General features: G+C 43.1%; 1 protein-coding gene and 1 pseudogene across 5 annotated transcripts; one reads left to right on the top strand and one right to left on the bottom strand.

Moving 5' to 3' along the window:
- The first annotated feature begins 975 nt into the window (after nt 1–975).
- ZBTB8B (zinc finger and BTB domain containing 8B) lies at nt 976–26,305 on the top strand. 4 transcript variants are annotated; one of them, XM_079778340.1, is made up of 5 exons: nt 987–1,021; nt 1,893–1,986; nt 6,654–7,660; nt 12,779–12,957; nt 16,957–26,305. In XM_079778340.1, exons 3-5 carry the CDS (start codon nt 6,694–6,696, stop codon nt 17,272–17,274), a joined length of 1,464 nt encoding a protein of 487 aa, XP_079634466.1. In that variant the 5' UTR covers nt 987–1,021; nt 1,893–1,986; nt 6,654–6,693; the 3' UTR covers nt 17,275–26,305. The 4 variants fall into 4 exon arrangements, with proteins under 4 accessions (XP_079634468.1, XP_079634466.1, XP_079634467.1 ...); XM_079778341.1 differs by lacking the exon at nt 987–1,021 and adding an exon at nt 1,036–1,497; XM_079778342.1 differs by lacking the exon at nt 1,893–1,986 and having other exon boundaries at nt 976–1,021.
- On the bottom strand, nt 8,885–9,480 carry LOC307102712 (NADH dehydrogenase [ubiquinone] 1 beta subcomplex subunit 3-like; annotated as a pseudogene). The gene has a single exon. The product of its transcript is annotated as an NADH dehydrogenase [ubiquinone] 1 beta subcomplex subunit 3-like (transcript).
- Nucleotides 26,306–26,676: the final 371 nt, after the last annotated feature.

Raw genomic sequence — 26,676 nt, 5'->3', positions numbered from 1 at the left:
TCATAGCCCTCAAAAGGAACGAACACTGACAACACCTTGTTTTGGACTTCTAGCCTCCAGAATTGTGAGACAATACATTTCTGTCCTTTAAGCTAGTTTGTGATGCATCCCTACAGCAAGCCCTAACAGACGAATACACCCCTCGTTAGAACTAAGCTCCCTGAGAGCAGCAACCTGGTTTGTCTTGTTCACAGACATTCCAGAACGCGCCTGTGCCATTACTTAGCACCTCGTACCACTATTTAAAAATACGTTTTTACTGATTTCAGAGAGAGGGCGAGCGTTAGAAACATCAGTGATGAGAGAGAATCATTGATTCGCTGCAGCCTGCAAGCCCCCTACTGGGGATAGAGCCGCTGCAACCCGGGGCACGCCCCCGCCGTGACCTCCTTGTTCACGGGTCAGCGCTCAACCACTGAGCACACGGCCGGGCTTGTACCACTATTTAAGTGTTTCACTAGAATATATGAACCTGAAAGCCTTTCAAGGGAAGAAAGTGTTGCTAGTATTCAATCAAAACCTGTTGAGTAGATTAAACCATTTCACTCATTTCCAAATTTTTTGTGGTGCAGGGATAAGTCATAGCTCCTACTCCCTAGGTTGCATTAATATGCATGACGCGCTTTTAGCTCTCCGGACAAAGAGATCAATACTTCGCAGGTCCCTCGAGTGGGACTCAGAAGACCGAACGAAGCTCCAGCCTTTTACAAGCGCTGGTTCTTGCCCCTTTTGGCATCTTGGTACTTGTAGTTTTGTCCACGATATCTTTCACCGGAAAACCAACGCTGAGACCACAACTCCCATCACCCCACTAGCACTGGAGCCTTCAGTGCGCAGCCTCCGGAGAGGGCGCCCCGCCATTGGCTAACTGGCTGGGCGAAGGCCCACCTTCCCGAGCCCAGCCACACCCATGATTGGTTGGCTGCCCCGCTTCTCATCGGAGGAGGCGACAAGTGAATGAAAGCGGGGGGCGTGTCTGTGTGCGTAGCTTGGTGGCGGTGCTGGTGGAACCCACTGGAAGGTGAGATCCGAGAAGCGGGGTCACGCTGCCGCTTTCATTGGCTTGGGGCACCCCGAAGGTCGGCCCTGGCCGGGGGTCAGCGGGCAAGGAAGCCCCATTTAGGTCGGCCTCCCTCCGACCGCCCGGCCCTGGCGACTACGGGGATCCCCGCCGCGCAAACCCGTGCTGGATGACCGACTCCCATCCAGCCTCCCCTTAGTGTGGGGAGGGGGGTCGTGGGGGCAGATCCCTCTCCTTCCCTAGATTTGGGCTGTCCCCCGCGTGGTCCACCGGGCGGTGGGGCGTAGGTTCATCCGGATGTTGCGGGGGCGCTAGGCAGTGCTCACCGCAGCGCTGGTCACTTTGTCCGCGGAGGCCACGGGAGGGGCCAGGCCTCGGTTCCCCACCCTCCGGGCCGAAGACAGAGTCCATTAACTAGTTCCGGTCGTCTGGCTCTGGACGGGGAGGATCCCCTGGTGCTGTGAACAATGTAGCAGGTGAACCAAAGATTCAACTGACCCTGAAATTCTTTCTGTGTAAATGGAAACTTCTTCCTTGTCGTTCTCCTCCACTCCATGCGTCGGGGAAAGGAGTGACTCCCCAAAGCCTTCTTATTGTGTGCTGGAGGGTTTGGGGAGTCAGGTTGGCATGGTTAAGAATGTCAACTCTGGGATCTAACCGATCTCAGTTCCAGTCTGAGCTTTGGGCGTGTTGTCTGTAAATCTGAACTGAAATTTTCTCTGAAAAAGAGGATGTAACGAGGTAGCTACTGCATTGGGTTATTGTAAGGTTAAAATCAATCAGTGTTTGTAAAGTACTTTGTACAGTGCCTCATGAGAAGTAGTGCTCAGAGAATGCTAACAATTGATGGGCAGGTTTTTATTATTCTCAGGTCAGAGAACCTGGAGGAGTCGTGTCAGAGTCAGTGGTTGGAATTCAAGGCTGCTTTTGGTGCCTGAATGAAGACAGTCCTGTGACCTGGCTAGGTAGGATCCCCTCAGGGGACTGTGGGGGTTTACTGCAGGCTGCAGTGTTGGCATCTGCCCTCTCCTGAAGGACTGGCCCTATGTAGTACTAGATTCATTTTAATGTTCCTGGCATCTTCCTTGTGTCAGACATTGTGTATAAGTTACTAGCTACAGTGGGAAGGTTGGGAGGGTCCCTGCCAGAGTGTGGATAAATGTACTTCTGCAAGCACTGTGCCCGAAGAGCTGCTTTCCTGGGAGAGGGGATGGTCCTCAGCATGTCCCAGGGGTGCAGAGCACCGAGGACAAGTCAGATGAATGTGAACAAATTTTTCACGTTATATGCCAAATGCAGGTCTGAGGAAAGGTTTGAAGAAAGTATGTGGATAGACTTTTGCAAAGTCAGGGAGTATTTGCATGAGCCAATAGAATTTAGAGTATTTGTAGAGAGAAAGCCAAAGGAAATGGATTTGGGGTACTGTTGTTGAAAAGGAGCATCTTCCAGTGAAAAAATGAAAGTGCCCTGGGAGGAGGCCCTGAAGATAAGACCATTCTACAAGTTCAGAAGTATTGTGCCTACTTAGATATTTATCTTTCTGGTTTGCCGACTACTTACCCCATTTGCTCCTCCTTTTTTTCTTTGTTAAGAAATAAAAACAAAAGTAATACAGGTATATAGTGGAACATACTAACAGTACAGAGGTTGCAAAGGAAAAGGGAAGGTCCCTCCACACATCTCTTAACCATAGTCCCTCTCCTCAAAGGCATCTGCTGTTAATTCTTGCTTATATAACCTTCCAGAAAAAAATTTATGCATGTATCAGCAAAACCATATACACAGATGGGATCAGACTGTACAGTTTGCATCTTGTCTTTTTCTCTTTCACTATATCTTAGTGGCCTTTTCCACATAAAAACACACAACTCTAGCTCGTTAAAAACATGGTTGCACCATGCTGGGAGGCTTGGTTAGTTGGAGTGTGTTGCGGGTTGATTCTCAGTCAGGGCACGTAGATAGGTTGCAGGTTCAATCCCCGGTTGGGGCGTGTGTGGGAGGCAGCAGATCGATGTTTCTCTCATATCTATGTCTCTCTCTCCCTCTCCCTTCCCCTCTCCAAAAAAATCAATAAGACACATCCTCGGGTGAGGATAAAAAAAAAAAAGAAAAAGATGTGTGCATTTTAAGCTGAGGTAAATACTGCTACATTCCCCTCTAAAATGGTGTTCAAAATTATATTCCCATCAATAGTGGATATTTTCACATTAAAAAATGTAATTTTACCAGTCAGACAAGTTTTTCTTTAAATTCTGAGGAAGAATACAGTGTGGTATTTAGATGTAGCATTTTCCTGTATCTTGTTTTTCCTTTTCCATTTTTTAAAATCCTCACCAGAGGAGGTGATTTTATTGATTTTTCTAGAGAGAGAGGAAGGGGAAAAGAGATACACACACACACACACACACACACACACACATTGATGTGAGAGAGAAACATGGATCGGTTGCCTTCCAGAGTCACCCCGACCAAGGATTGAACCTACAGCCCAGGTATGTGACGGGGAATAGAACCTACAACCTTTCGGTGTACCAGACAAGGCTCCAACCAACCAAGCCACCTGGCCAGGGCTCCCTTACCGTTTTTTAAAAAATAGATTTCAGAGAGGAAGGGAGAGGGAGAGAGAGATAGAAACATCAATGATGAGAGAGAGTCATTGATCAGCTGCCTCCTGCACGCCCCTACTGGGGACTGAGCCCAAAACCCGGGCATGTGCCCTTGACTGGAATCCACCCCGGGACCCTTCAGTCCATAGGTCGATGCTCTATCCACTGTGCCAAACCTGCTAGGGCTCCCTTGTCATTTTGATTGTCAAAGGCAGTGGCAGGAACTGCTGGGAAGGCTTGCTTGGAGCTATTGGAAGAGGTGAGAATGACAGGGAAACCTTCATCCTGTGAAAACTTTCAGGGTTGATTTATTTGGGAATAGTAGAACTTTTCAGATATCTGACAGTTCCCTTCCTTTTTGAACCAAAATGTTAATTTTAACTACTTTCAATGAAAATTTCCAAAATTATGACATAATTTGAGTTTAAAATAATATAAAAATATAAAAGTCTCCTTGATGACTTAGGTCCAACAATGACAGCCCTGGGCTGTAATTTAGTGCTGTCCTTAGGCCATTTTGGATACTAGGAGCCTTTAATGCCCTTAGCCAAGTGGCCTCAGGCTGACACTTTAAAAATCCCTAGGTGAAGTTTTTAGAACTGTTCTACCTTTTCCCACCTGTCAGTTCTCACTTTGAAGTTTGTCAGTTTACTTGCTTATAGAGGCTCCTCTTCATTTCTCTTCCTAATTGACTCTCTAGTTTCCAAACTTAATGCATCACTTGCTATCCATATGTGTAAGTAGGTGTAAATTGCCCTTTAATAAGGTTGTGGTGGGTCTTTTATGAATAAAGTCTGTGCCATTAGTGTGTTAGGCCTCGGGGAATCTATTTTTGCCAGTGAAAGGACCCTTTTGGGGGGGGAGAAAGTGCCTGATTTCTGGTTGGGTGAGGCATTGTTGTGCTGCGTTTGTAGAAAGGAAGCATGCTAAAGAGTTGTTAGCTATGGTTGGCAGCTCTAACTAGGCTTTTTGCGATTGTAGTAAAGGGAGATGATGTACTTGGTTATAGAAACTCCTCTGAGCTCATGGGTCAGTAAATAAAAGGGGTATTGATAGATGGCTCTGTGGTTTGTGTGATGGGAAAAGATGGAGGAGGAGCTCTGGGAAGAAGGTAACTCGTGTTTATATAACCCTCCAGAAAAAATTCATGCATATTCGTGCAAAGTCATATACACAGGTGGGATTTTAGCAGAAGGATTTGGAATTTGATTTATATCGGTTCTACTTACCAGTTATGAAAACAGTATTCCGTTGTATTTAGCACACCTACCTGTCCAAAGTATTTGCCAGGTGCTGTGGGGGATATCAAATAAATAAGACATGGGTCATGCCCTCAGAGGGCTTGTAGTCCACAGACGGACAAGGGCCAGGACATAGAAATACGGAAGAGTGAACCAAGGGTAGTTAGGAGCCTTTAGTTGCAAGAGATAGAAAACCCAACTCAGATCAGCTTAGCAAAGGGACTTAATTGGCTTCTGGCACAGCAGGAGTTAGGACTCAGCTGGGTTCTATCTGTTGCTCCTGCCTGAGCTGGGCTTTGTTGGGCTGGTTCCCCTGTTGCTGTGGCAGCAGCATCCCTCACATCCCACCTGCTCACAGAGCAGAGCAATCTTTTTTGGAAGGACTAGTAAACATTTCACTGCTTTTTACTGACTCTGACCAAGCCACGTGGCCATCTCTGAGCCAATCACTGTGGTCAGAAGGTGGAGCCTAGGGTTGGCACCAGCTAGATGCAAAGATCATTGGCCAAGATTGGGGGATGGGTGTTTACAGTCAAAGCTGAATGGTGAATGCATGCTGGCAAGCCCAAGAACTTACCAATGTTTCCACAAAGTGATAATAATAGATGTGAGCTGAGACTGGTTGCCAGTCTCTAAGTTCTGTATCAGGACGCTGTAGACCAAACTGTAATTCTTTTTTTAAAATATATTTTTATTGATTTCAGAGAGGAAGGGAGAGGGAGAGTGATAGGAACATCAATGATGAGAAAGAATCATTGATCAGCTGCCTCTCACACCCACACTGGGGACCGAGCCCGCAACCCAGGCATGTGTTCTTGACCGGAGCTGAACCCGGGATCCTTCAGTCCACAAGCCGACGCTCTATCCACTGAGCCAAACCAGCTGGCCGAACTGTAATTCTTAGATTTGGATGTTATCTGTATTTTGAGCCTTGAAGAAAAGTAAGTGTAGTGCATCAGACCATGAATTCTGGAGGTTGGTTTTGAGTCCTGGCTCTGTTACAGCTGGGTCATGTCCTATCTTCTTCTTCTTTTTTAAAAAATATATTTTTATTGATTTCAGAGAGAAAGGGAGAGGGAGAGAGAGACAGAAACATCAATGATGAGAATCATCGATCGGCTGCCTCCTGCATGCCCCCTACTGGGGATCAAGCCTGCAACCCGGGCATGTGTCCTTGACTGGAATCGAACCCGGGACCCTTCAGTCCACAGGCCAACGCTCTATCCACTGAGCCAGACCAGCTAGGGTTCCTATTTTCTTTGAGTTTCAATTTCCTTATTGGAAAAATGGGGACAATATTGGTGTCTTGTCACAGAGTTATAATAAAAATTCACTGAAAGAATCAAACACTATGTACTGTGCCCACACACAATTGTTGTTTTTCACAAATTAACTCAGTTGGACAACCTCTTATTTCTGTTAGGTCCAAAACAGCCCACATCATAAAGACACTACTGAACCAATGTTTGGGAAAGAATTTTTCTTTTTAAATCGATTTTTATTGATTTCAGCGAAGGAGGGAGAGGGGGAGAGAGAGAGAAACATCAGTGATGAGATAGAATAATTGATTGGCTGTTTTCTGCATGCCCCACACTGGGGATTGAGCCCGCAACCTGGGCGTGTGCCCTGACTGGGAATTGAACCGTGACTTCCTGGTTCATAAGTTAACGCTCAACCACTGAGCCACGCCAGCCGGGCAGGGAAAATTTTTTTAAAAATATTAAAAGTAAACATCTTATTTGTAAGGTTGAGATTTGTGAATCAACTTTTTAAAAATCTTGGCAGAGATACAGGCTACTCCGGAGCAGCAGCAGCTGGTGAAGACATGGAGATGCAATCCTATTATGCCAAGCTCTTGGGGGAGTTGAATGAACAGCGAAAGCGGGATTTTTTCTGTGACTGTAGCATCATTGTGGAAGGGCGGATCTTTAAGGCCCACAGGAATATTTTGTTTGCCAACAGCGGCTACTTCCGAGCCCTGCTCATTCACTATATCCAGGACAGCGGGCGGCACAGCACCGCCTCCTTGGACATTGTCACCTCCGATGCCTTTTCCATCATCTTAGATTTCCTGTATTCTGGGAAGTTGGATTTGTGTGGGGAAAACGTGATTGAAGTTATGTCGGCCGCCAGTTACCTACAGATGAATGATGTGGTAAACTTCTGCAAGACATATATCAGGTCATCCTTTGATATCTGCCGAAAGATGGAGAAGGAGGCTGCTGTGGCTGCAGCGGTGGCAGCGGCAACTGCAGCTGCAGCAGCTCATCAGGTTGACAGTGGGAGCCCTAGTTCAGGCACGGAAGGGGCCTCCTGTGATACCAAGAGCTTGGTCTCCTCTACAGCCAAGGAAGAAGAGTGTGGGGACTGTCCAAAGGAATCCCCTTGTGGTGACTGCCACCCCCTGGAACCGGTGGTGAAAGACAGCGAGGGCAGCGGCTCAGCTGACGGTGACCTCTCTACTCTGCCCAAGCCGATAGAGCCCAAGGTGGAGTTCGATGCTGACGAAGTGGAGCAGGTGGAGGTTGGTGAGCAGCTCCAGCAATATGCTGCTCCACTGAGCCTGGCCCACATGGAGGAGGGTTTGCCCAGTAGCCATCCCATGGACATGTCTTACGGTAACTACCACGTGAAGCAATTCTTGGAGGCCCTCTTGCGCAACGGCGCTGTCCAGAGCAAAGATGATGCGGATCATCACTTTTCTCGGAGTTTGGAGGGAAGACCAGATGGTGTAGGAGGAGCCATGAGTTCCATGATGGATGTCCAGGCTGACTGGTATGGCGAGGATTCAGGTGAGTTCCATTAGCATTCATCATCTCTGCTGGTCATTTAGCACCCGTATCTGTGCCTGATAGTCTCCCATCATCATTGTCATCATTGTCATTGTCATTACCATCATCATTACCACCATCATCATCACTAATTGCCACCACTTTCACTGCATTATCTCCACCACCATCACAACCAATAGGTATTAATTGAGTAGGGCATTGTTTCTTCATGTATGTTAGTATTTTACCTCTCCAACTAGAGTATAAGCATGTTGAGGGCAGTTTGAAGAAATGGAAAGAATCTACTGTCTTCCACTAACCAGCAGTGGGACTTTGGTTAAATCAGGGGTCCTCAAACTTTTTAAACAGGGGGCCAGTTCACTGTCCCTCAGACCATTGGAGGGCCAGACTATAGTTTAAAAAAAAACTATGAACAAATTCCTATGCACACTGCACATATCTTATTTTGAAGTAAAAAAACAAAATGGCAAAAACACCACATGTTGCCCGCGGGCCGTAGTTTGAGGACGCCTGGGTTAAATCATTAAATCTCTGTGAACTTGTTTGTTCAGGAGCTAATCATCCCTGTCTTGCCTTTTTCACAGGGTTGAGGACCAATTGAGATGGTTTTCATAATTTTTTTCTCACATATAATAGGAAATTTATTCTTTGTGTCAACTATGGTGCCTGACACATAACAGACATTCGTAACGTGTCATGGTTGATGGTATGATGTATTTGAGAATATTTTAGAATTGGCATTTGGCTTCATGTGAGTAAGTTTCTGTTTTTTTTTTTTTTTTAATATATTTTTATTTATTTCAGAGAGGAAGGGAGAGGGAGAGAGAGAAACATCGATATGAGAATGCATCATCAATCAGCGGCCTCTACCATGGATCCAGCCTGAAACACAGGCATGTGCCCTTAACCAGTAATCAAACTGGCAACCTCCCAGTGCACAGGACTACGCCCAACCAACTGAGCCACTCCAGCCATGGCTGGCATGTACTCTTTATTGAATCTTACTAGTATTTTTTTTAAAATATATTTTATTGATTTTTTACAGAGAGGAAGAGAGAGGGATAGAGAGTTAGAAACATCGATGAGAGAGAAACATCGATCAGCTGCCTCTTGCACACCCCCTACTGGGGATGTGCCCGAAACCAAGGTACATGCCCTTGACCGGAATCGAACCCAGGACCTTTGAGTCCGCAGGCCGACGCTCTATCCACTGAGCCAAACCGGTTTCGGCTTACTAGTATTTTTTAAGAGACAAACAACCAGATGAGTAGGTTACAGTGAAGAAATCTCATTATTTTTTAAAATATATTTTTATTGATTTTAGAGAAGAAGGGAGAGGGGAAGAAATAGATAGGAAATCAATGATGAGAGAGAATCATTGATTGTCTGCCTCCTGCATGCCCCCTACTGGGGATGGAGCCCTGACCGGAATCGAACAGTGACCTCTTGGTTCATAGGTTGAAATTCAACCACTGAGCAACGCTGGACCAGGGAAGAAATCTTATTTTTATAAGAGAATTAAACCACTAAGATACTTCTAGGTATTATCTCAGTGATGCTTCTTATCTTTATTCTGGGATTCCAGGTAATATTCAGGCCCTACAGCTACCACAAATGCAGAAAATCCTCATTTAAATCCTTTTAATAATGAACTAACAAAGGAAACATTGTTTGCTAAGCCACCCATGTATCTCCAAGCTTCACTGCAGTCCCCATAGCCCTCATACAGCCAGCTTTTCCTGTATAGTTTTTAATGGTAACCCTTCTATCTTCCATTGTTTATAATCTGGAAGTTCCATTTTACTATGACCATGTTCCATGTTGGACAGCAATCTAACCTCTCAGGACATTCAATATTTAATTCTTCATGTGAATACATTTCTTATATACTTTTTAAGGCTTTTTTGTTTTAAGAGAACTTGATTGTGTTCCTGAACAATTCTGAAAGATGACTTAGCTCTTTGTAATAGTGAGCTAATTGTGTTGTAAAATGTCTCATAGGAGATAGAAATACACTTGGCTGTCACCTTCCTGATAAAAGTACCCTGTAGCTTCTAGAACCTGAAGCCAAGAAATTAATGAATCAAAATTCTTATACCCCCTTCAACATGGAACAGTGAAAGTATTTTAAATAAGGAAGATCAGCTGCTTTTATTTGTTACTGGTGAGCTGTCTTTAGATTTTTTTTAATTTCATTTTTTAAAATATATATTTTTTATTGATTTCAGAGAGGAAGGGAGAGGGGGAGAGAGAGAGAAACATCCATGATGAGAGAGAATCATGCATTGGTTGCCTCCTGCACACCCCTTATTGGGGATCGAGCCCGCAACCCGGGCATGTGCCCTGATCGGGAATTGAACCCATGACCTCCTGGTTCATAGGTCGATGCTCAATCACTGAGCCACGCCAGCCGGGCTAATTTCATTTTTTTGAAGCAAGAACACTGTGTATGTCTGATTACAATTAGACTTGAAAAACTTAAAAATGCTGTTTTGGGTTCTCAGAGACACTGTCTTAACCAACATTTAGAAGGTAGCAGCTGCTTTCACGGAACACACTATGGGAACTTGTTGAAATCTCATTTCCGTGTACATAATAGCACCTCACAGATTGTAATCACTCTTTAACATTCATTGGACCTTCGTCATGTCCGTGAGTTTGGCCAAGGAAGTGTAGGGAAACTGAGACTCAGAAGGGTTTGGTGAGTTTCCTGAGAATGCAGGGCTGGTAAGTGGCACAGCTAAAACCAGAAACCTGGCCTGGCTTCACTGCACTCATTAAACAAACTGAAGGCAGCTCAAGTGGATAGAGGATTTCACTGCAGTGATTTTGTCTTTCAACACCCTCTGCCTGTATGTACAAGTATCGAAAAGTAATTCAGCTGTATGCCATCTTCATTCAAGTCCTGTCTATTAGCCTATAAAGTCAGGTTTCCAACTACAGGGTGTTGTGGCAAGGCAGCCACCCTGGCCCCTGGCCATACCTGTTGTCTGCCAGGTTTTTATTCCACTCACATAACTCCAGGCTAAACTTATTCTAAGTGCCAAGGCACAGAGTAGGACTGATTTGTTTGGTCATTCATTTTTAAAAATATATATATATTTATTGATTTCAGAGAGGAAGGAAGAGTGAGAGAGAGAGACATCAATAATGAGAGAGAATCATTGATAGGCTGCCTCCTGTATGCCCCACCCTGGGGATTGAGCCCACAACCCAGGCATGTGCCCTGACCGGGAATTGAACCATGACCTTCTGGTTCATAGGTTAACGCTCAACCACTGAGCCACGCAAGCCGGTCTGGTCATTCATTTATTTGCTCAAATATTTGAGTAGCTTCTTGATGAAGCTACAAAGATAAGTCAGACATGAATCCAGCCCTTAAAGAACTTAGAGGAGGTAAGACCTGTGTAATCACATGATCTAAAGGTACTAGGGCTGGAAGACAAATGGAAGTGTTTCATAATTGTCCAAAAGCTGGAGAACTGGCTTCCTACTGGGAGATCAGGGAGGCTTTATGAATGTGGCATCTGCGGATAAGAAGAGACATAGAAAGAAGTTGACTAGAGTCAGATCATGGAAAATCTTGAAAGCTAAGAGATGAGGTTTTTATCTGTAGGCACAGGGGAGATTTTCCATAGTTTCTGAGCTTGGGAATAGACAGGAGCTGTGCTTTAAGGAGCTTAATTTGGCCTCCGCACAAGATGGTATACAGCTGGGAGACCTGGGCAAGGAGATGGTCAATAGTTCTATGTCCATGTTGCTCATCCCAGCATTCGCAGATACTGTCAAAGCATAATGTCCTGCTATAATCAATAAAAATATATTTTAAAAAACCTTGGGGCCCTGACCGGTTTGGCTCAGTGGATAGAGCATCGGCCAGCGGACTGAAGGGTCCCAGGTTCGATTCCGGTCAAGGGCATGTACCTTGGTTGCGGGCACATCCCCAGTAGGGGGTGTGGAGGAGGCAGCTGATCGATATTTCTCTCTCATCGATGTTTCTAGCTCTCTATCCCTCTCTCTTCCTCTCTGTAAAAAATCAATAAAATACATTTTTTTAAAAAAACAAAAAACCTTGGGGTTTTAAAAATATGTATATTTTTATTGATTTTAGAGAGTGGAAGGGAGAGGGAGAGAGAGATAGAACATTGATCATCTGCCTCCTGCACACCCCATACTGGGGATTGAGCCTGCAACTTGGGCATGTGCCTGACCTGGAATCAACCACTGAGCCACACCAGCTGGGCAAGATCTTAGAGTTTTTGAGGCCAAAGGAGGGACAGTGGTCTGGAATTGACAGTGAAGCACAAAAGAGACTCTATACACCTCCAACCCAGGGGTGTGGGCTATGGGTTAAGGGAAGTAGAGTGCTCAAGAGAGAGGCAGGGCTCAGGTAAAGCAACCACTTCAATCTGCTGCCTCTCAAAACTGTGTTCTTCCCTTCTTTCCCTGAGCTCCAGATATATCTATCCTGAAGGGCATGGATAGAGGGAATAAGTCTTGCTGCAGTAAGGGTAACGCCTGTAACTTGAAAGGAACAGTTTTTTTTTTTAAAAAAAAAATATTTTTATTTATTTAAGAGAGGAAAGGAGAGGAAGAGAGAGATAGAAACATCAATGTCAAGAGGGAGTCATTGATTGGCTGCCTCCTGCACGTTGGACCGAAGCTGCAACCCAGGCATGTGCCCTCAACCGGAATCGAACCTGGGACTCTTCGGTCCGCAGGCCAACGCTCTATCCACTGAGCCAAACTGGCCAGGGCTTGAAAGGAACAGTTTCTATACATGTGTCACCTTAATGGTTGTATGAGCAAGGTAAACAAACAAATAAAAAGAGTTGGAAAGAGATTTAAGTGAATTCCTGGATATTTGATGATTTAGGATATAGAGAGTTAATGTGAATTCCAACAATTTAAGTCTGCATCATAGCAAACCTCTTCTGAACATGCCTGGAAGCTCTTCCGAGGAGCTACTGTCAAAACGTGAATCCTAGTCCAGAAGTCTGATCCACCTTCATGATCTGCGCTGGTGGCATTCTGCAGCCCCAGATCCCACCCATCAGAGGCGTGGCCAATGTTGCTGCTGCTTACAGTACAGCTAAATTAATCTATTTGGTTTCCTAGGTGATGTGCTGGTGGTCCCCATCAAGCTCCACAGATGTCCTTTCTGCCCTTACACTGCCAAACAGAAGGGCATCCTTAAGCGGCACATCCGCTCACACACGGGTGAGCGGCCCTACCCCTGTGAGATCTGTGGCAAGAGATTCACTCGACAGGAGCACCTGCGGAGCCATGCCCTGAGCGTAAGTGAGCTGGCAAATCTTTTGTGGTGTGTGTGGGGGTGGCTCCTGACATTTGTCCAACGTAGCAATTTTTAACCAGTGTGCTGCAAGAGGCACATAGGTGTGCTGCAAGAATTTTTAAAACATGCAATGCCTGACTGTGTAGTCAGGGGCACTGACCTCTTTCCCCTTAGATTGTCAAATTAAAAACTGACAACAGCCAACACAACAATAGTTGTCCCGTGTGAATGAATCAAAAGTATATCTATATTTTTGTCAGATCGGCAAATCAAAGCCATAATGAAATGCCACTTTTCACCCACTAGGATGACTATCATCAAAAAATGGATAATAGCAAAATGTTGGCAAGGATGTGGAGAAATTGGAAACTTTATACATTGCTGGTGGGAATGTAAAATGGTACAGCTGCTATAGACAACAGTTTGGCGGTTCCTCAAAAAGTTAAGCATAAAGTTACTATAGGACTCAACAATTCTACTTTTAGGTATATAACCAAGAGAATTGAACACACAATCACACAAAAACTTGCACACAAATGTTCATAGCAACATTATTCATAATAGTAAACAAGTGGAAACAACCCAAATGTCCATCAACTGATGGATGAACAAACAAAAGGTGTATCTATACAACGGAATGTTACTCAGCCATAAAATGGAATGAAGTTCTGATTCACATTACAACATGGATGAACCTTGAAAACATGCTAAGTGAAAGAAGCCAGTCACAAAGGACCACATACTGTATGATTCCATTTATTTTTATTTTTTTAAATATTTTTATTGATTTGAGAGAGGAAAGGAGAGAGATAGAGAGATAGAAACATCAATGATGAGAGAGAATCATTGATTGACTGCCTCCTGCACATCCCCTACTGGGGAGGAAATCGAGCCCGCAACCTGGGCATGTACCCTTGGCCGGAATCGAACCTGGGACCCTTTAGTCCACAGGCTGACGCTCTATCCACTGAGCCAAACCAGCCAGGGCTGTATGATTCCATTTATATGAAATGTACAAAATGGAAAGACCCATGGAGATAGAGAATAGATTAGGGGTTGCCAGAGGCTGGGGGCAGGTGGGAATGGGAAAGAGGTGAACATTAGTAGGCACACGGGTAGTGAAAATGTGAAATTAGATGGTTGCACAATCTTGTGACTACTAAAAACTACTGAATTGTACACTTTTAAAAAATATATATTTTTTATTGATTTTTCATAGAGAGGAAGAGAGAGGGACAGAGAGTTAGAAACATCGATGAGAGAGAAACATCGATCAGCTGCCTCCTGCACACCCCCCACTGGGGATGTGCCCGCAACCCAGGCACATGCCCTCAACCGGAATCGAACCTGGGACCCTTTAGTCCACAGGCCGATGCTCTATCCACTGAGCCAAACCGGTTTCGGCTGTACACTTTTTTTAAAATATATGTTTTATTGATTTTTTACAGAGAGGAAGGGAGAGGGATAGAGTTAAAAACATCGATGAGAGAGAAACATCGATCAGCTGCCTCCTGCACACCTCCTACCGGGGATGTGCCTGCAACCAAGGTACATGCCCTTGACCGGAATCGAACCTGGGACCTTTCAGTCTGCAGGCCGACGCTCTATCCACTGAGCCAAACCAGTTAGGGCTGGATACTTTCAGAACCATAATTCATACCATAAAGTTTTCCTCTTAAAGTGTACAATTCAGCCCTGGCCAGTTTGGCTCAGTGGATAGAGCGTCGGCCTGCGGACTGAGGGGTCCCAGGTTCGATTCTGGTCAAGGGCATGTACCTTGGTTGCAGGCACATCCCCAGTAGGAGGTGTGCAGGAGGCAGCTGATTTATGTTTTTAACTCTCTATACCTCTCCCTTCCTCTCTGTAAAAAAAAATCAATAAAATCTATTTTTTTAAAAAAGAAAAAAAAGAGCCCTAACCGGTTTGGCTCAGCGGATAGAGCGTCGGCCTGTGGACTGAAAGGTCCCAGTTTCGATTCCGGTCAAGGGCATGTACCTTGGTTGCAGGCACATCCCCAGTAGGAGGTGTGCAGGAGGCAGCTGATTGATGTTTCTAACTCTCTATCCCTCTCCCTTCCTCTCTGTAAAAAAAATCAATAAAATGTATTTTTTTAAAAAAGAAAAAAAAGAGCCCTAACCGGTTTGGCTCAGCAGATAGAGCATCGGCCTGTGGACTGAAAGGTCCCAGTTTCGATTCCGGTCAAGGGCATGTACCTTGGTTGCAGGCATATCCCCAGTAGGAGGTGTGCAGGAGGCAGCTGATTGATGTTTCTAACTCTCTATCCCTTTCCCTTCCTCTCTGTAAAAAAAATCAATAAAATATATATTTTTTTAAAAAGAATCCAGATTGAAGATAAGTGCAAGGTTACTGCCTTTGCTGTCAGTACGGGCCCCAGCATACTTGTGTGAGAATGGCCTTCTCCCAAGGACTTAAGTTTTTGTTTGTTTGTCCGCCCCCCCTCTCTTCAGCCCCTCCCCTCCCTGCTCCTCCCAATTTATATCTACAGTCTCTCTTGGCAGCAATAGGTCCCTGGATGCTTCTTAAGATGTTTTATTGGTTGGAATCCTCATTTCCTCTCTTTTCCACATTATATAAGCCCTGGCAGGTTGAAAGGTTATAAGATACACACTCAGGTTGGCTCAAGTGTGGGGGTTTAGCATAGGAAGCCCAGGAAACCTAATGGGAACCAGGGACATTGGTCAGAGTGTAATGGCAGCTCCAGCAACCTGGGTATCATGGTTTTGGCCCTTCTTCTGCATCAGCCTCTTTTTCTCTGCTGCTTGCATGTACCCCACATCCATAGCTCTCCAAAAGAGGCTCTGATTGGTTCACAGAGCCCTTTTTGACTGGAGTTCCTGAAGAGTGCACACATTTGAAAGATAGTTCCTTACACAGGGGACCCCCTGGGGCTGTGTGGGGTAGCAAATATAAAAGGCAAGGAAGGGTGAAGCATTGGCTAGCACATCTGGGGAATACACTGTCTAGCAAATCTGCCTCCCTAATAACTAAACACCCCAAGGTACATAGAAGCCATGCCTAACATCCTGACCAGTTCACCGAGTGCCCTGAATATGCCTGGCAATAGGAATAGAGTAACACATGTGACAGAGGACAGCCAGCTTGGAACTTACAGTTTAGTGAATTTTACCCAGGATTTGTTAAAAATACAGTAGTCTCCTCTTATCCACAGTCTAGCTTTCCACAGTTTCAGGTACCTGTGGTCAACTGTGATCTGAAAATACTAAATGGAAAATTCCATAAATAAATAGTTCGTAAGTTTTAAATTGCATGATGTTCCGAGTAGTGTGATGAAATCTCTCGCACCGTGCTCCATCCAACCCAGGATGTGAATCATCTCTTAGATGGTGTCTCCGCACTATACTAGTATATGCTTCCTGCTCATTCATTAGTCACTTAGTAGCTGTCTTGGTTATCAGGCTGACTGTTGTGGTATTGCAGTGCTTGTGCACATGTAACCCTTATTCTACTTAATAATGGCCCCAGAACACAAGACTAGCATGCTGGCAATTTGGATATGCCAAAGGAAAGCCATAAAGAGCTTCCTTTAAGTGAAAAGGTATGTATGTAAAGGAGAAAACATAGTCTATATAGGATTTGGTAGTACCTGCGGTTTTAGGCATCCACTGAGGATCTAGGAACATATCCCCCACAGATATCAAGGAAGAAGCATAGGTGAGACTATAGAGCTGGGGGGGGGGGGGTGGGCCTAACCTGGCCTGGAGCATCAGAGAAGACTTCTTTGAAAGGCATTAGTAAGGAGCAGGGGTTGGCAATGGGGAGGAGGGCACATTCCACGATGTCCAGTGGCCCTGGGGTAGAAAGGACGTTGGTGAGGCTGAGAATATGGCAGATGGGATAAGGGGAAGAGTGGAGAGAAATGAGGTTGGAGGGTCAACCAGGGCCCACATCACATGGGGCCTTGAAGGTCACAGCTCAACCCCATCTCTGTGACATTAACTATATCTACTTGTGGTTTTAGGTCCACAGATCCAACTGTCCAATCATCTGCAAGGGCTGCAGAAGAACCTTCTCGAATCACCTGTCACAGGGGCTGAGGCGCTTTGGGCTGTGTGACAGCTGCACCTGCGTTGCAGACACACATGATGATGAGTACAGTTTGATGCCCATCAACCTTAGCCTGGTGGAGGCTTCATCCGAAAGCCAAGAAAAGAGTGACACAGACAATGATTGGCCAATCTATGTGGAGTCTGGTGAGGAAAACGACCCTGCCGGAGATGATTCTGACGACAGACCACAAATTCAGCCCAACCTAACAGATCGAGAGACACTCATGTAGCAGCAGATGGGTGGGGAGAGGTTTTGGAATTTGTTATTGCTCATTCTGTGGTTGAAAGACACCATTTGTTCAGTTTTGTGGAACCCTGAGATGAACATTTTTTTCAGTGTCAATATATTTGCATTTTTGTTAGATGACCTAGTAGAGGTTGGATCTTGTGACTCAAAGGACTAATGAGTTTGTAGTTTTGTGCCCTTGATTTCTGAGGGCTTTGCTGACCTTCCCTGAATTCTGAGTGAGTCCAGGCTGGCCCTCAGGCTTCCCGTTTTTCCTGTTGTGCACCTGAACTGTGGTTAGGAGAAAGATAAGAAAACCCCCATGCTTGTTCTCATAGTGTCTCAATCTCTGCATTCCTTTGTGGTCATCCTCTTCTCCCTGAAAAGGTGGGCAAGGATGTATTAAGTTTTGAGAATAATTTTACCTCTGCCAAGCCTCTCCTAATGAATTCCATATTCTAATTTTCCGAAGTATTTAAGAGAAAGCTTTATTGTACAAGGCAGGCGGGGCTGCCTTATACATGATTGTAAAAGCTACTTTCTAAATCTAAGACTGCAACTGTAAAAGCTGGGGATGTTTGTGTGCATATAAGCATGGAAATAAGCTCAAAGCCTTCTTATGGCACTTTGACTTGCCCAGTTGAATTAAATTTTAAGTTTGCCCCGAGAAGGGACCCTGTGAGCCCAGGTCTGGATGGTTTCCCTGCTTAGTTTGGTATTTGACAATTCTCTGCACACATGTAACCTGTTTTGTGATCATAAAACAAATCATCTGGGCAAAACTAAAAATCCTCCCCTGCTTTTCCGAGCCATTTCCAAAGGCCACACTGCTGGAACTGTAGCTACCACCGGCATCCTTTCACTTAGTTTATGAATGGAACTTTAATTGGAGGGAAAGGGTAAGCCTATCTAAACAAGTTATATTTCTACAGTGCTTACCTTTTAAAAGATCCGCTGGAAGGAAAGAGAAGTTTGTGGAAGTACAGGTTTTTAAAACCAGTCTGCTTTTCCCCACTTAGCAGCCATCCAGTTATTCCGACAAAAGGCCGTACTTCTTTAAAGGGCTAAAGAGCAGGAAATATTAGGGATTTAAAATATTTAAGGCACTTTCATAATTTTGTCTTATGTTAAGGTATCCAAAATGGATTTTCAAAGAAATCCCTAATGAAACGAAGTATGCAAACAAAACAATTTCCTTTGAACTTTGAAAAAAATAAAAGAAATCCCTTTTTCTTCCTTTAATTTAGTATAGTTATGTTTCAAAAGGTAGTAAAATCACTTTTTTTCTGTCTCTTAAACAAAAAGATCATCAAAACATCATAAATTGGCTTGTAAATGCTAGTCATTGAAGAGTTCAAAGGTATTTAAACTACTCAGTAGAAGTTAAAGTTTAGCTAGTGTGACTCAAACTGTGGTCTTCACACAGGTGCTGGTCTCTGAGTTGTTTGATACCAGTCCACACAGCAGGACCACGTATTGGTCTGCAGTAGATTGGAAATTTAAAAACTGGTCTTGTGCCCTGGCCAGTGTGGCTCAGTGATTGGAGAATTCAGAATGGGTGTGCTGTATTCCAATAAAACTTTACTTGCAAAAAATAGGCAGTAAGCAGGATTTGGCCCAACCTGTTTTAGATAGTACTTTTATTTTTCTCTTACTAAATGAAGTTAATGAGTCTTCAAACAGAAAATGTATTTAGTGTTTAGTGTTAGCAGTTCTATATTATTATAGGTAATCTTTTAAAAATCTATAGGGTATAGCCCAGCCAGAGTGGCTCAGTGGTTGGGCGTCAACCTATGAACCAGGAGGTCGCAATTCGATTCCCAGGCAGTTGGATGCCCGGTCAGGGCACGTGCCTGGGTTGTGGGCTCTTAAGGGCTCTTGTGGGCTCGTCCCCGGTGTTGGGGGCATGTGGGAGGCAGCCAATTGATGGTTCTCTCTCATCATTGATGTTTCTGTTTCTTGCTCCCTCTCCCTTCCTCTCTGAAATAAATAAAAATATATTTTTAAAAAATCTATAGGATATAGCCCTGGCAGGCATGCCTCAGTGGTTAGAGCATCAGCCTGGGCAATGAAGGGTCTTGGGTTCGATTTCCAGTCAAAGGCATGTACCTGGGTTGCAGGTTCGCTTCCCGCCCCAGGTTGGGTGCCTGCGGGAGGCGGCCAGCCTATGTATCTTTCTTTCATTGATGTTACTCCCCCTCCCTCCCTTCCTCCTTCTTTCCCTCCCTTCCACTCTCTCTGAAAAGCAATGGAAAAAATATCCTCGGGTGAGGATTAACAGAAAAAGAAAGAAAAAATGCTCTTTTACCACAGATAGTTTCAAAATTATTGTTCTAGATCAAGAGGTGCAAATTGGAACTTATTTAGGACCAGCAACATTTTTCTTAAACCTAAAATGAAAATATTAGCTGTTGTTTTAATAGAGGGATCTTAGCGAAAGGCAAACCTAAATGGATGTGTAGAAGCTATACTTTGCAAGGAGTTATGTTTGATTGCTTTTCTCTCTCTGTTTAAAGTATTTTTGATATTTTAAAAGACTTTTCTACCTCACAATTTCACTTCTCTGCCTAGTTTATCTGGTAGAGCAAGGAGCCTCTTCAGTGATCCCATGACCTATTCATATTACTGGGTGCAAAGTAAAAAAATTTACATTAGAGATTTCATTGTAAGGCAGTGATTCTCACCTGGGGGTGATTTTGCCACCCAGAGGAGATTTGGCGATGTCTGGAGACATTCTTAATTGTTACAACTGGGGCGGGGAGCTGCTAGCATCTAGTGGGTAGAGGAAAGGATGCTGCTAAACATCCTACAACTTATAGGATGGTCTCTTACAACAAAGAATTATCTAGCCCAACATGCTAAGAGTTCAAGGTTAAGAAACCCCAGTAAAAAGTAAGATTTTTAAAAATGACTTTGAATGAGTGAACTTAATTTTGTGTTATATTTTAAGCTACGCTACCTTTTACCTTCTTAATATAAATAGACTCTTCCCTGGCCGGTGTGGCTCAGTTGGTTGGAACATTGTCCTGTACACTGAAAGGTCACGGGTTCAATTGCCCGTTAGGGCACATACCCAGGTTGTGGGTTCAGTCCCCTGTCAGGGTGCGTGTGGGATGCAACCGATTGAGGTTTCTCTCTCTCTTTCCTTTCTGTCTCTAAAAATCAATAAAAACATGTCTTATTGATTTTTTTAATTTAAAAAATATTAATAAACGCTTATGCTCCCACAAGTTTTGGAAAATAGTGGATTAGCAAAATGTAGAGTGGAGGCCAAATTATTCCCAACTTGCCCATAACCTGATTAGGTCTGTGATATGGAAACTTAGAAATTCTGACTGAGATTCATACCCCCAGAATTACTCTAGGCTTTTATCATTTTATTAAAATTTCAAGTAGCAGAATCACTGGAAGGAAAGCGGAACATGAAGCTTACTATTTAAGTGACTCTCTTTTTCCATAGTATTTTAGATTGTTGCATTCCTGTTTGGCTGTCTAGAGTTTGTGTGTTGACATTCGTAGTAACTAAGATCACTGAATTCTGTCACTTTTAAAGGAGATCTTTGTCTGGACTATCAGGTCACAAACTGTCTTGTTTTAAATTTATGTTCACATTTGGTGATCAGTATTTATAATCTGCACAGTGTCTTTGAGGTGTAATTTGTGTTGTTGGTGATATTTTTTATAATAAGTAAATTCACAGTTGGGTCCAACACAGACTATTTGTGATTTAGGTTGTATTCTGACATCTTTCTGCCCAAGTTCACAAAGGATACTTTTATCCTGCATCAGATATATTGCATGAATGGGAACAGGATTTTTACTTCGAATGAAATTTAAAAATGGCATCCTTGGAAAGTTTTTCTCTCGGGGGAAGGGATCAGGCTTTCATAGGAAGGGTTGGGGAGGAATGTAAATAAGACCTATAATTGTAATAAATTAAGAAATGACATAGAGCATCATGACTTCTGGTCATTTGGCAGGAAGATGCCATTCTGGTGTAAATATTTTGGTAGCCGTTAGACTTTGAGTATTCCTTAAGAAAATGACTGACCCTAGTGGTCTGCAGAATGCTGTGGCATTGAGTATTCTGGTGGTTCAGAATGCTGTGATGGTTTTTTGTTATTGTTGTTAATTGATGTTGCGACAAACCCCATAGAAAGGCAACAGGTAAGGCTCCATGTGCTGATTCTGAGGGCATTGGGGGAGACTGGAGCAGCTTTTGGTCAACTGAATTCACACTGCTTCATTTGGACTTCTAGGTTTTTAATGTGTGTCCCTTGTGCATTGACAATGGAGTTATCTCTGAGAGGGGGCAAAGGGTTGGGTGGGTGAGAAATCCTATTATACTCTGTTTTGAGTATTACCACTGTACTTCCTGGTGTTGTTCTTTTATAGCTTGTCTTGTGCTTTCACGTGATCACACTATCTTCTAACCCAAAAAAAGGAGCACTTTATTCAGTTGCTTCTGAAGGGCAGTGTTTTTATTCATTTTTATTCAGTATTTCCACAACATCCCTTATTACTATGTTCCTCAAACCTGTCATTATAGTGCTGAAAATTTGAATTCTTTTCTTCAAATAATGCTTCTGTAGAGACAAATGGGGAAAAAAATTTTTGGCAGGAATAGTTTGGTTGGTTTCTAACATGTCCTAATTTTAAATCACGCCGTCATGATCACATGATATAGAACCTTCCTACGTTAAGGAGGACCTTTAGCAGAGGTAGACTCTCCAGGTAGATAATTTTACTACTGCCAATTCTTCATTGACAACTGTGATTTTTGGGAGCAATTTTTATGTTCATCACTTGAGTTTTGAACAAGGAGACGACCCACATCAGGCAAGTATGGGAGTTATCCTGGCTAAAAAGCCTCTTATCCCACGGGAGCAAGTATCTTTTCTAACAACTCCACAGTCATAGCTTCTAGGGCCCCGAAAGACATGTTTATTCCAAGAATCACTGTTCTTAGGGAAGCCCAGGGCCGTGGCTTCCTGTCAGGTACTTATAGTTCTCCCAGTCTGAATGCAATTTACCAGTTAGGGGTCATTTCTACCATAGGTAATGTTCCTAGCAATATAGTTGACATACTACTCTTTAGTAGATTGTCAGGGGAACAGAGCTAGGAAGTTAACCAGAGGTCAAATTCTCACACTGAAGGAGAAAAGGTTCTGTTAATCCTTTACCAAACAGTATGCTAAGCAATTGCACAATAGATAGTCCATCTAGTTCCTATAAAATATAACCAGGGGAATTTCCTATTAAAATATAGCCAACACCGCCCTGCTGGCGTGGCTCGGTGGTTGAGCATTGACCTATGAACCAGGAGGTCACGGTTCCATTCCTAATCTGGGCACTTGCCCGGGTTTCGGGCTTGATCCCCAGTGTGGGGCGTGCAGGAGGCAGCCAATCAATGATTCTCTCTCATCATTGATGTTTATATTGCCCTTTCCCTTCCTCTCTGAAATCAATAAAAATATAAAAATAAAATATAGCCAACACCAACTAACTTTTCCTCTCTTGAAGAGAGTTTATTCTATGTACTTAGCTGCTTGTGATTAATACACTGTTTGCAAATTTTGCTGAGATATGTGTAAGAGTTGAATAAATAGTCAAAATGTTCCTGTCAAAATGTCATGTATCCTTTGGTGCTACTCCTAGTAGGCAGGTGTAATATGACATAATAAAGGGACATTAAAGGAAATTTCTGGGGATCCCATCAGTCACACTTCGAGGGGAACCGATGTCCACCTCGCAACCACCAAACACTAGGCTCTTGTTAATGGTGCCTCTTATTATCATGTCATGTGGCACTACTTTTGCCTGCTTCTGTTGCTCCTTGACAGATCGATAAGTGAGGATAGTAGGTTATTTATTCAACAGTTATACAACTATTTATGTAGTCCTTACTATGGGTCAGGCACTAGGGCACATCAATGAACAAGCAAAATCTCTGCCCCCAAAGAACTTGCAGTGAGTAATCAGGAAGACTAGCGATTAAGCAACACAGTTTTGGGCGTGACAATAGGGGCAAGGACAGGGTGCCCCGGGAGTGCTTGGGTAGAGCACCGAGCCCAGTTTTAGGGCCTCAGAGAAGGCTTTCTTACCTAAGCCACTGCTATTGTATCTTTCCCATCCAGGAAACTTCTAGCTTTGGGATACAATTTATAAACAATTTAAACAGTGGTTTTGAACATTAACAGTGTTTAAGTTACTTGTTTCATTTAGGTATGTAAAACTACTATAAACACTTTAGAATATCCCAGTCTTTAGGAAATAATGCATCAGATGCCATGGCTTTCTTATTAAAAAGAAATAAGCAAGCAGCAGCAGCAGATAACTTTGCATTATGTAATCCAATGTAATAAGATAGAACAAAGCCATTGTTACTGTGACAGGCGTGGAGGAACCCCCCTGCATCTGGATTGAGTCTTGACTGGCCAGGTAAACTAGTTAATAGCCAGAAACCAGGATAGATACAGGACAGGGCCATTGAATGAAGGATTGAGAAATAGAAGGGACAGTAGAGATAGTAGTCCAATGCCATTTTACGGAGAGATGAAATGCCTGGTTCCTAGTTCCCACACCTCTCGCTGGGATCAGACATCAGGTCCTGCCAGGCCAGTGCTGATAACAAACGTGTTTGGACAAGCAGCAAAGAGCATCTGTGGATAGCATTTGTTTCCTTGGGATGCCCATCAGACTGAAACCAGAGAAAAGGAAAATGCTGTTTTAGCCTCATGCAGCTTTGTGTGATCATGGCCTGCATTCTTGTAGTGCTTAGACAGGGAGGGGGCAACCACATGTTGAGCAGGAGGGAATTCATCTAATTTCTTTGCCAATAATATCCACACATATTGGAAGCAACATAAACCACCATCAACACACACACACACACACACACACACACACACACACACAGCACATCAAAGTCTTTATTGTCTACTTAGTTAATACGTATCGTGTATTTGATTTTCATATACTCATTTTGTAAAAACTTTCAAAATAAAAAAATGCACATTATTTTGAAATTACTTTTGCCAACCTCTATAACTGATTTTTGAAATATAAATGGGGCATGATTCAGGGAAGTTGACAAGGACATTCTTATTTGAAACAAACAAACAAAAAACCCTAACATACATATATTTAAGTTAGTAACCCACATAATATTATGATATTAAGTGAAAATACATTTTAGGTACTTCTTGATTCAGTAAATTTTAATAAATCTGCAAAAGGCAATTTTATGTAAAGGTCTGAGATAATATATAACAGTTATTTGTAAAAACAGATTAGCCACTTTATGATCTAAAAATACCTGGAAGCAGTATTACTGGTTGTTAATAAAATATTTATCAAGTTTGGGATTAAAATGAATGCAAATCATCTTTAATTTGGTTAAATAAACCTTGAGGATAGACAGGAACTAGTCTCAAACTAAGTTTTTGTTTTGGTTTATATAAATCGGATGGAGACATCCTAATGACAAATTTAGTATAGGAACAGCCTCCGCCAGGTTCCAGAAAAAGGCTTCTGTTCCTTCGTTGCTTGTTTTGTTTTCAGGAACAAATTAATTTAACTATTTCCTGTACCTTCCAGAATTTTTAAATTGACCTAAATTAGATCATTGCAAATTTTTAATGGCTAAGGTCAAAATGTTTAAAACAGTATCTTTAGAATGAATGAAACAAATTGAGATTTGATCCCCTCACATAGGTGAGTTAATAATTCTTCATAATTTAAATTTAGTTAACTGTTTTCCTCAGTATAATTATTTTACATGAATTTCTAATGAGGAATTTTACAAATAAGATGTTAGTTAAAGAAACAAATAAAAAAGCAAGCTATTAGCCCTAACCGGTTTGGCTCAGTGGATAGAGCATCGGCCTGTGGACTGGAAGGTCCCAGGTTCGATTCCGGTCAAGGGCATGTACCTTGGTTGTGGGCACATCCCCAGTGGGAGGTGTGCAGGAGGCAGCTGATCGATGTTTCTCTCTCATCGATGTTTCTAACTCTCTATCCCTCTCCCTTCCTCTCTGTAAAAAATCAGTAAAATATATTTAAAAAAATAAAAAAGCAAGCTATTAAATAGAGCTCCAAGCAAAAGAAGCTCCATCAAACATCTTTTCCCACCTGTCTGTCCAATAGTGCTAGGACCAATTACTTCCTTATAGGAGATGGTTTCTGGGCAGAGTATTCCAAGCCAGAATGTTTTAGGTTCTATAAAAGAAGACTGACCAATGTTGGATGAATGGACAGTCATTCCTGGGATGCAATATAGGCAAAAAAACTAATGGCAGACAACACAAAAACGAGAAAAGACACAACCATGTAAACTCTGAGTTCTGTAGTCACACCGTCACACACTTTACAATAACTCTTAGAAGAAATATAGTAACTGACTTTATCTTTGGCTGCCAAGTTTCCAAATGGATTAGATCCTCTCACAAAGGCACTTGTCAAAACGGCCATCAAAAAAAGAGGTGAGCCTGGCCTGTGCGGCTCAGTGGTTGGGCATGGACTTGTGAACCAAGAGGTCACAGTTCACATGCTGGGGTTGTGGGCTTGGTTCCCAGTGGGGGGTCAGCTAGGGGGCAGCTAATCAATGATTCTCATCATTGATGTTTCTATCTCTCCCTCTCCTGTCCTCTCTGAAGTCAATAAAAATATGTTTTTTAAAAAAACATGAAGTTGGCCCTGACCGGTTTGGCTCAGTGGATAGAGCGTCGGCCTGCGGACTCAAGGGTCCCAGGTTCGATTCCGGTCAAGGGCATGTACCTTGGTTGCGGGCACATCCCCAGTAGGGGGTGTGCAAGAGGCAGCTGATCGATGTTTCTAACTCTCTATCCCTCTCCCTTCCTCTCTGTAAAAAATCAATAAAAATATATTAAAAAAAACATGAAGTTGGAAGTGATCCTAGGAGACCATTAAATCAATAGCAACTGATAACCTTTTTTAAAGAGTGAGAAACTTTTCCGCTTTTTAGAACTGGGTTGCTCTTTATGCTAAAGTGACTCTGTACCAAATCTGTTTATATGGTTCAATGTTTTCCAGGTTGTATGTTGCTTTGCTCTTTTTACTTTTTATATATAAAGAACTAAAAATAAGAGAATAAAGTAATAAATTAGTGGATATAATCTATATATTCTATACCTGACTTCTCATTTCTATTGTCTTGGTATTCCATTTTTAATATAAATCTTTAAGACATGTGCATATATATATATATATTTTAAAGAATAGTTTATTGATTTTTAGAGAGAGAGGAAGGAAGAGGAGAGAAACATCAATGTGAGAGCATAAACATCAATCAGCTGCCTCCTGCACACCCCCTACCAGGGATCAAGCCCACAACCCAGGCATGTGCCTTGACTGGGAATTGAACCAACAACCTTTCGGTGCATGG

The sequence above is a fragment of the Cnephaeus nilssonii genome (genome assembly GCF_951640355.1).
Source record: "Cnephaeus nilssonii genome assembly, chromosome: 7".
Classification (NCBI taxonomy): domain Eukaryota; kingdom Metazoa; phylum Chordata; class Mammalia; order Chiroptera; family Vespertilionidae; genus Cnephaeus; species Cnephaeus nilssonii.
Note: the sequence above shows the minus strand (reverse complement) of the source record. Positions and strands in the feature narration are given on the sequence as shown.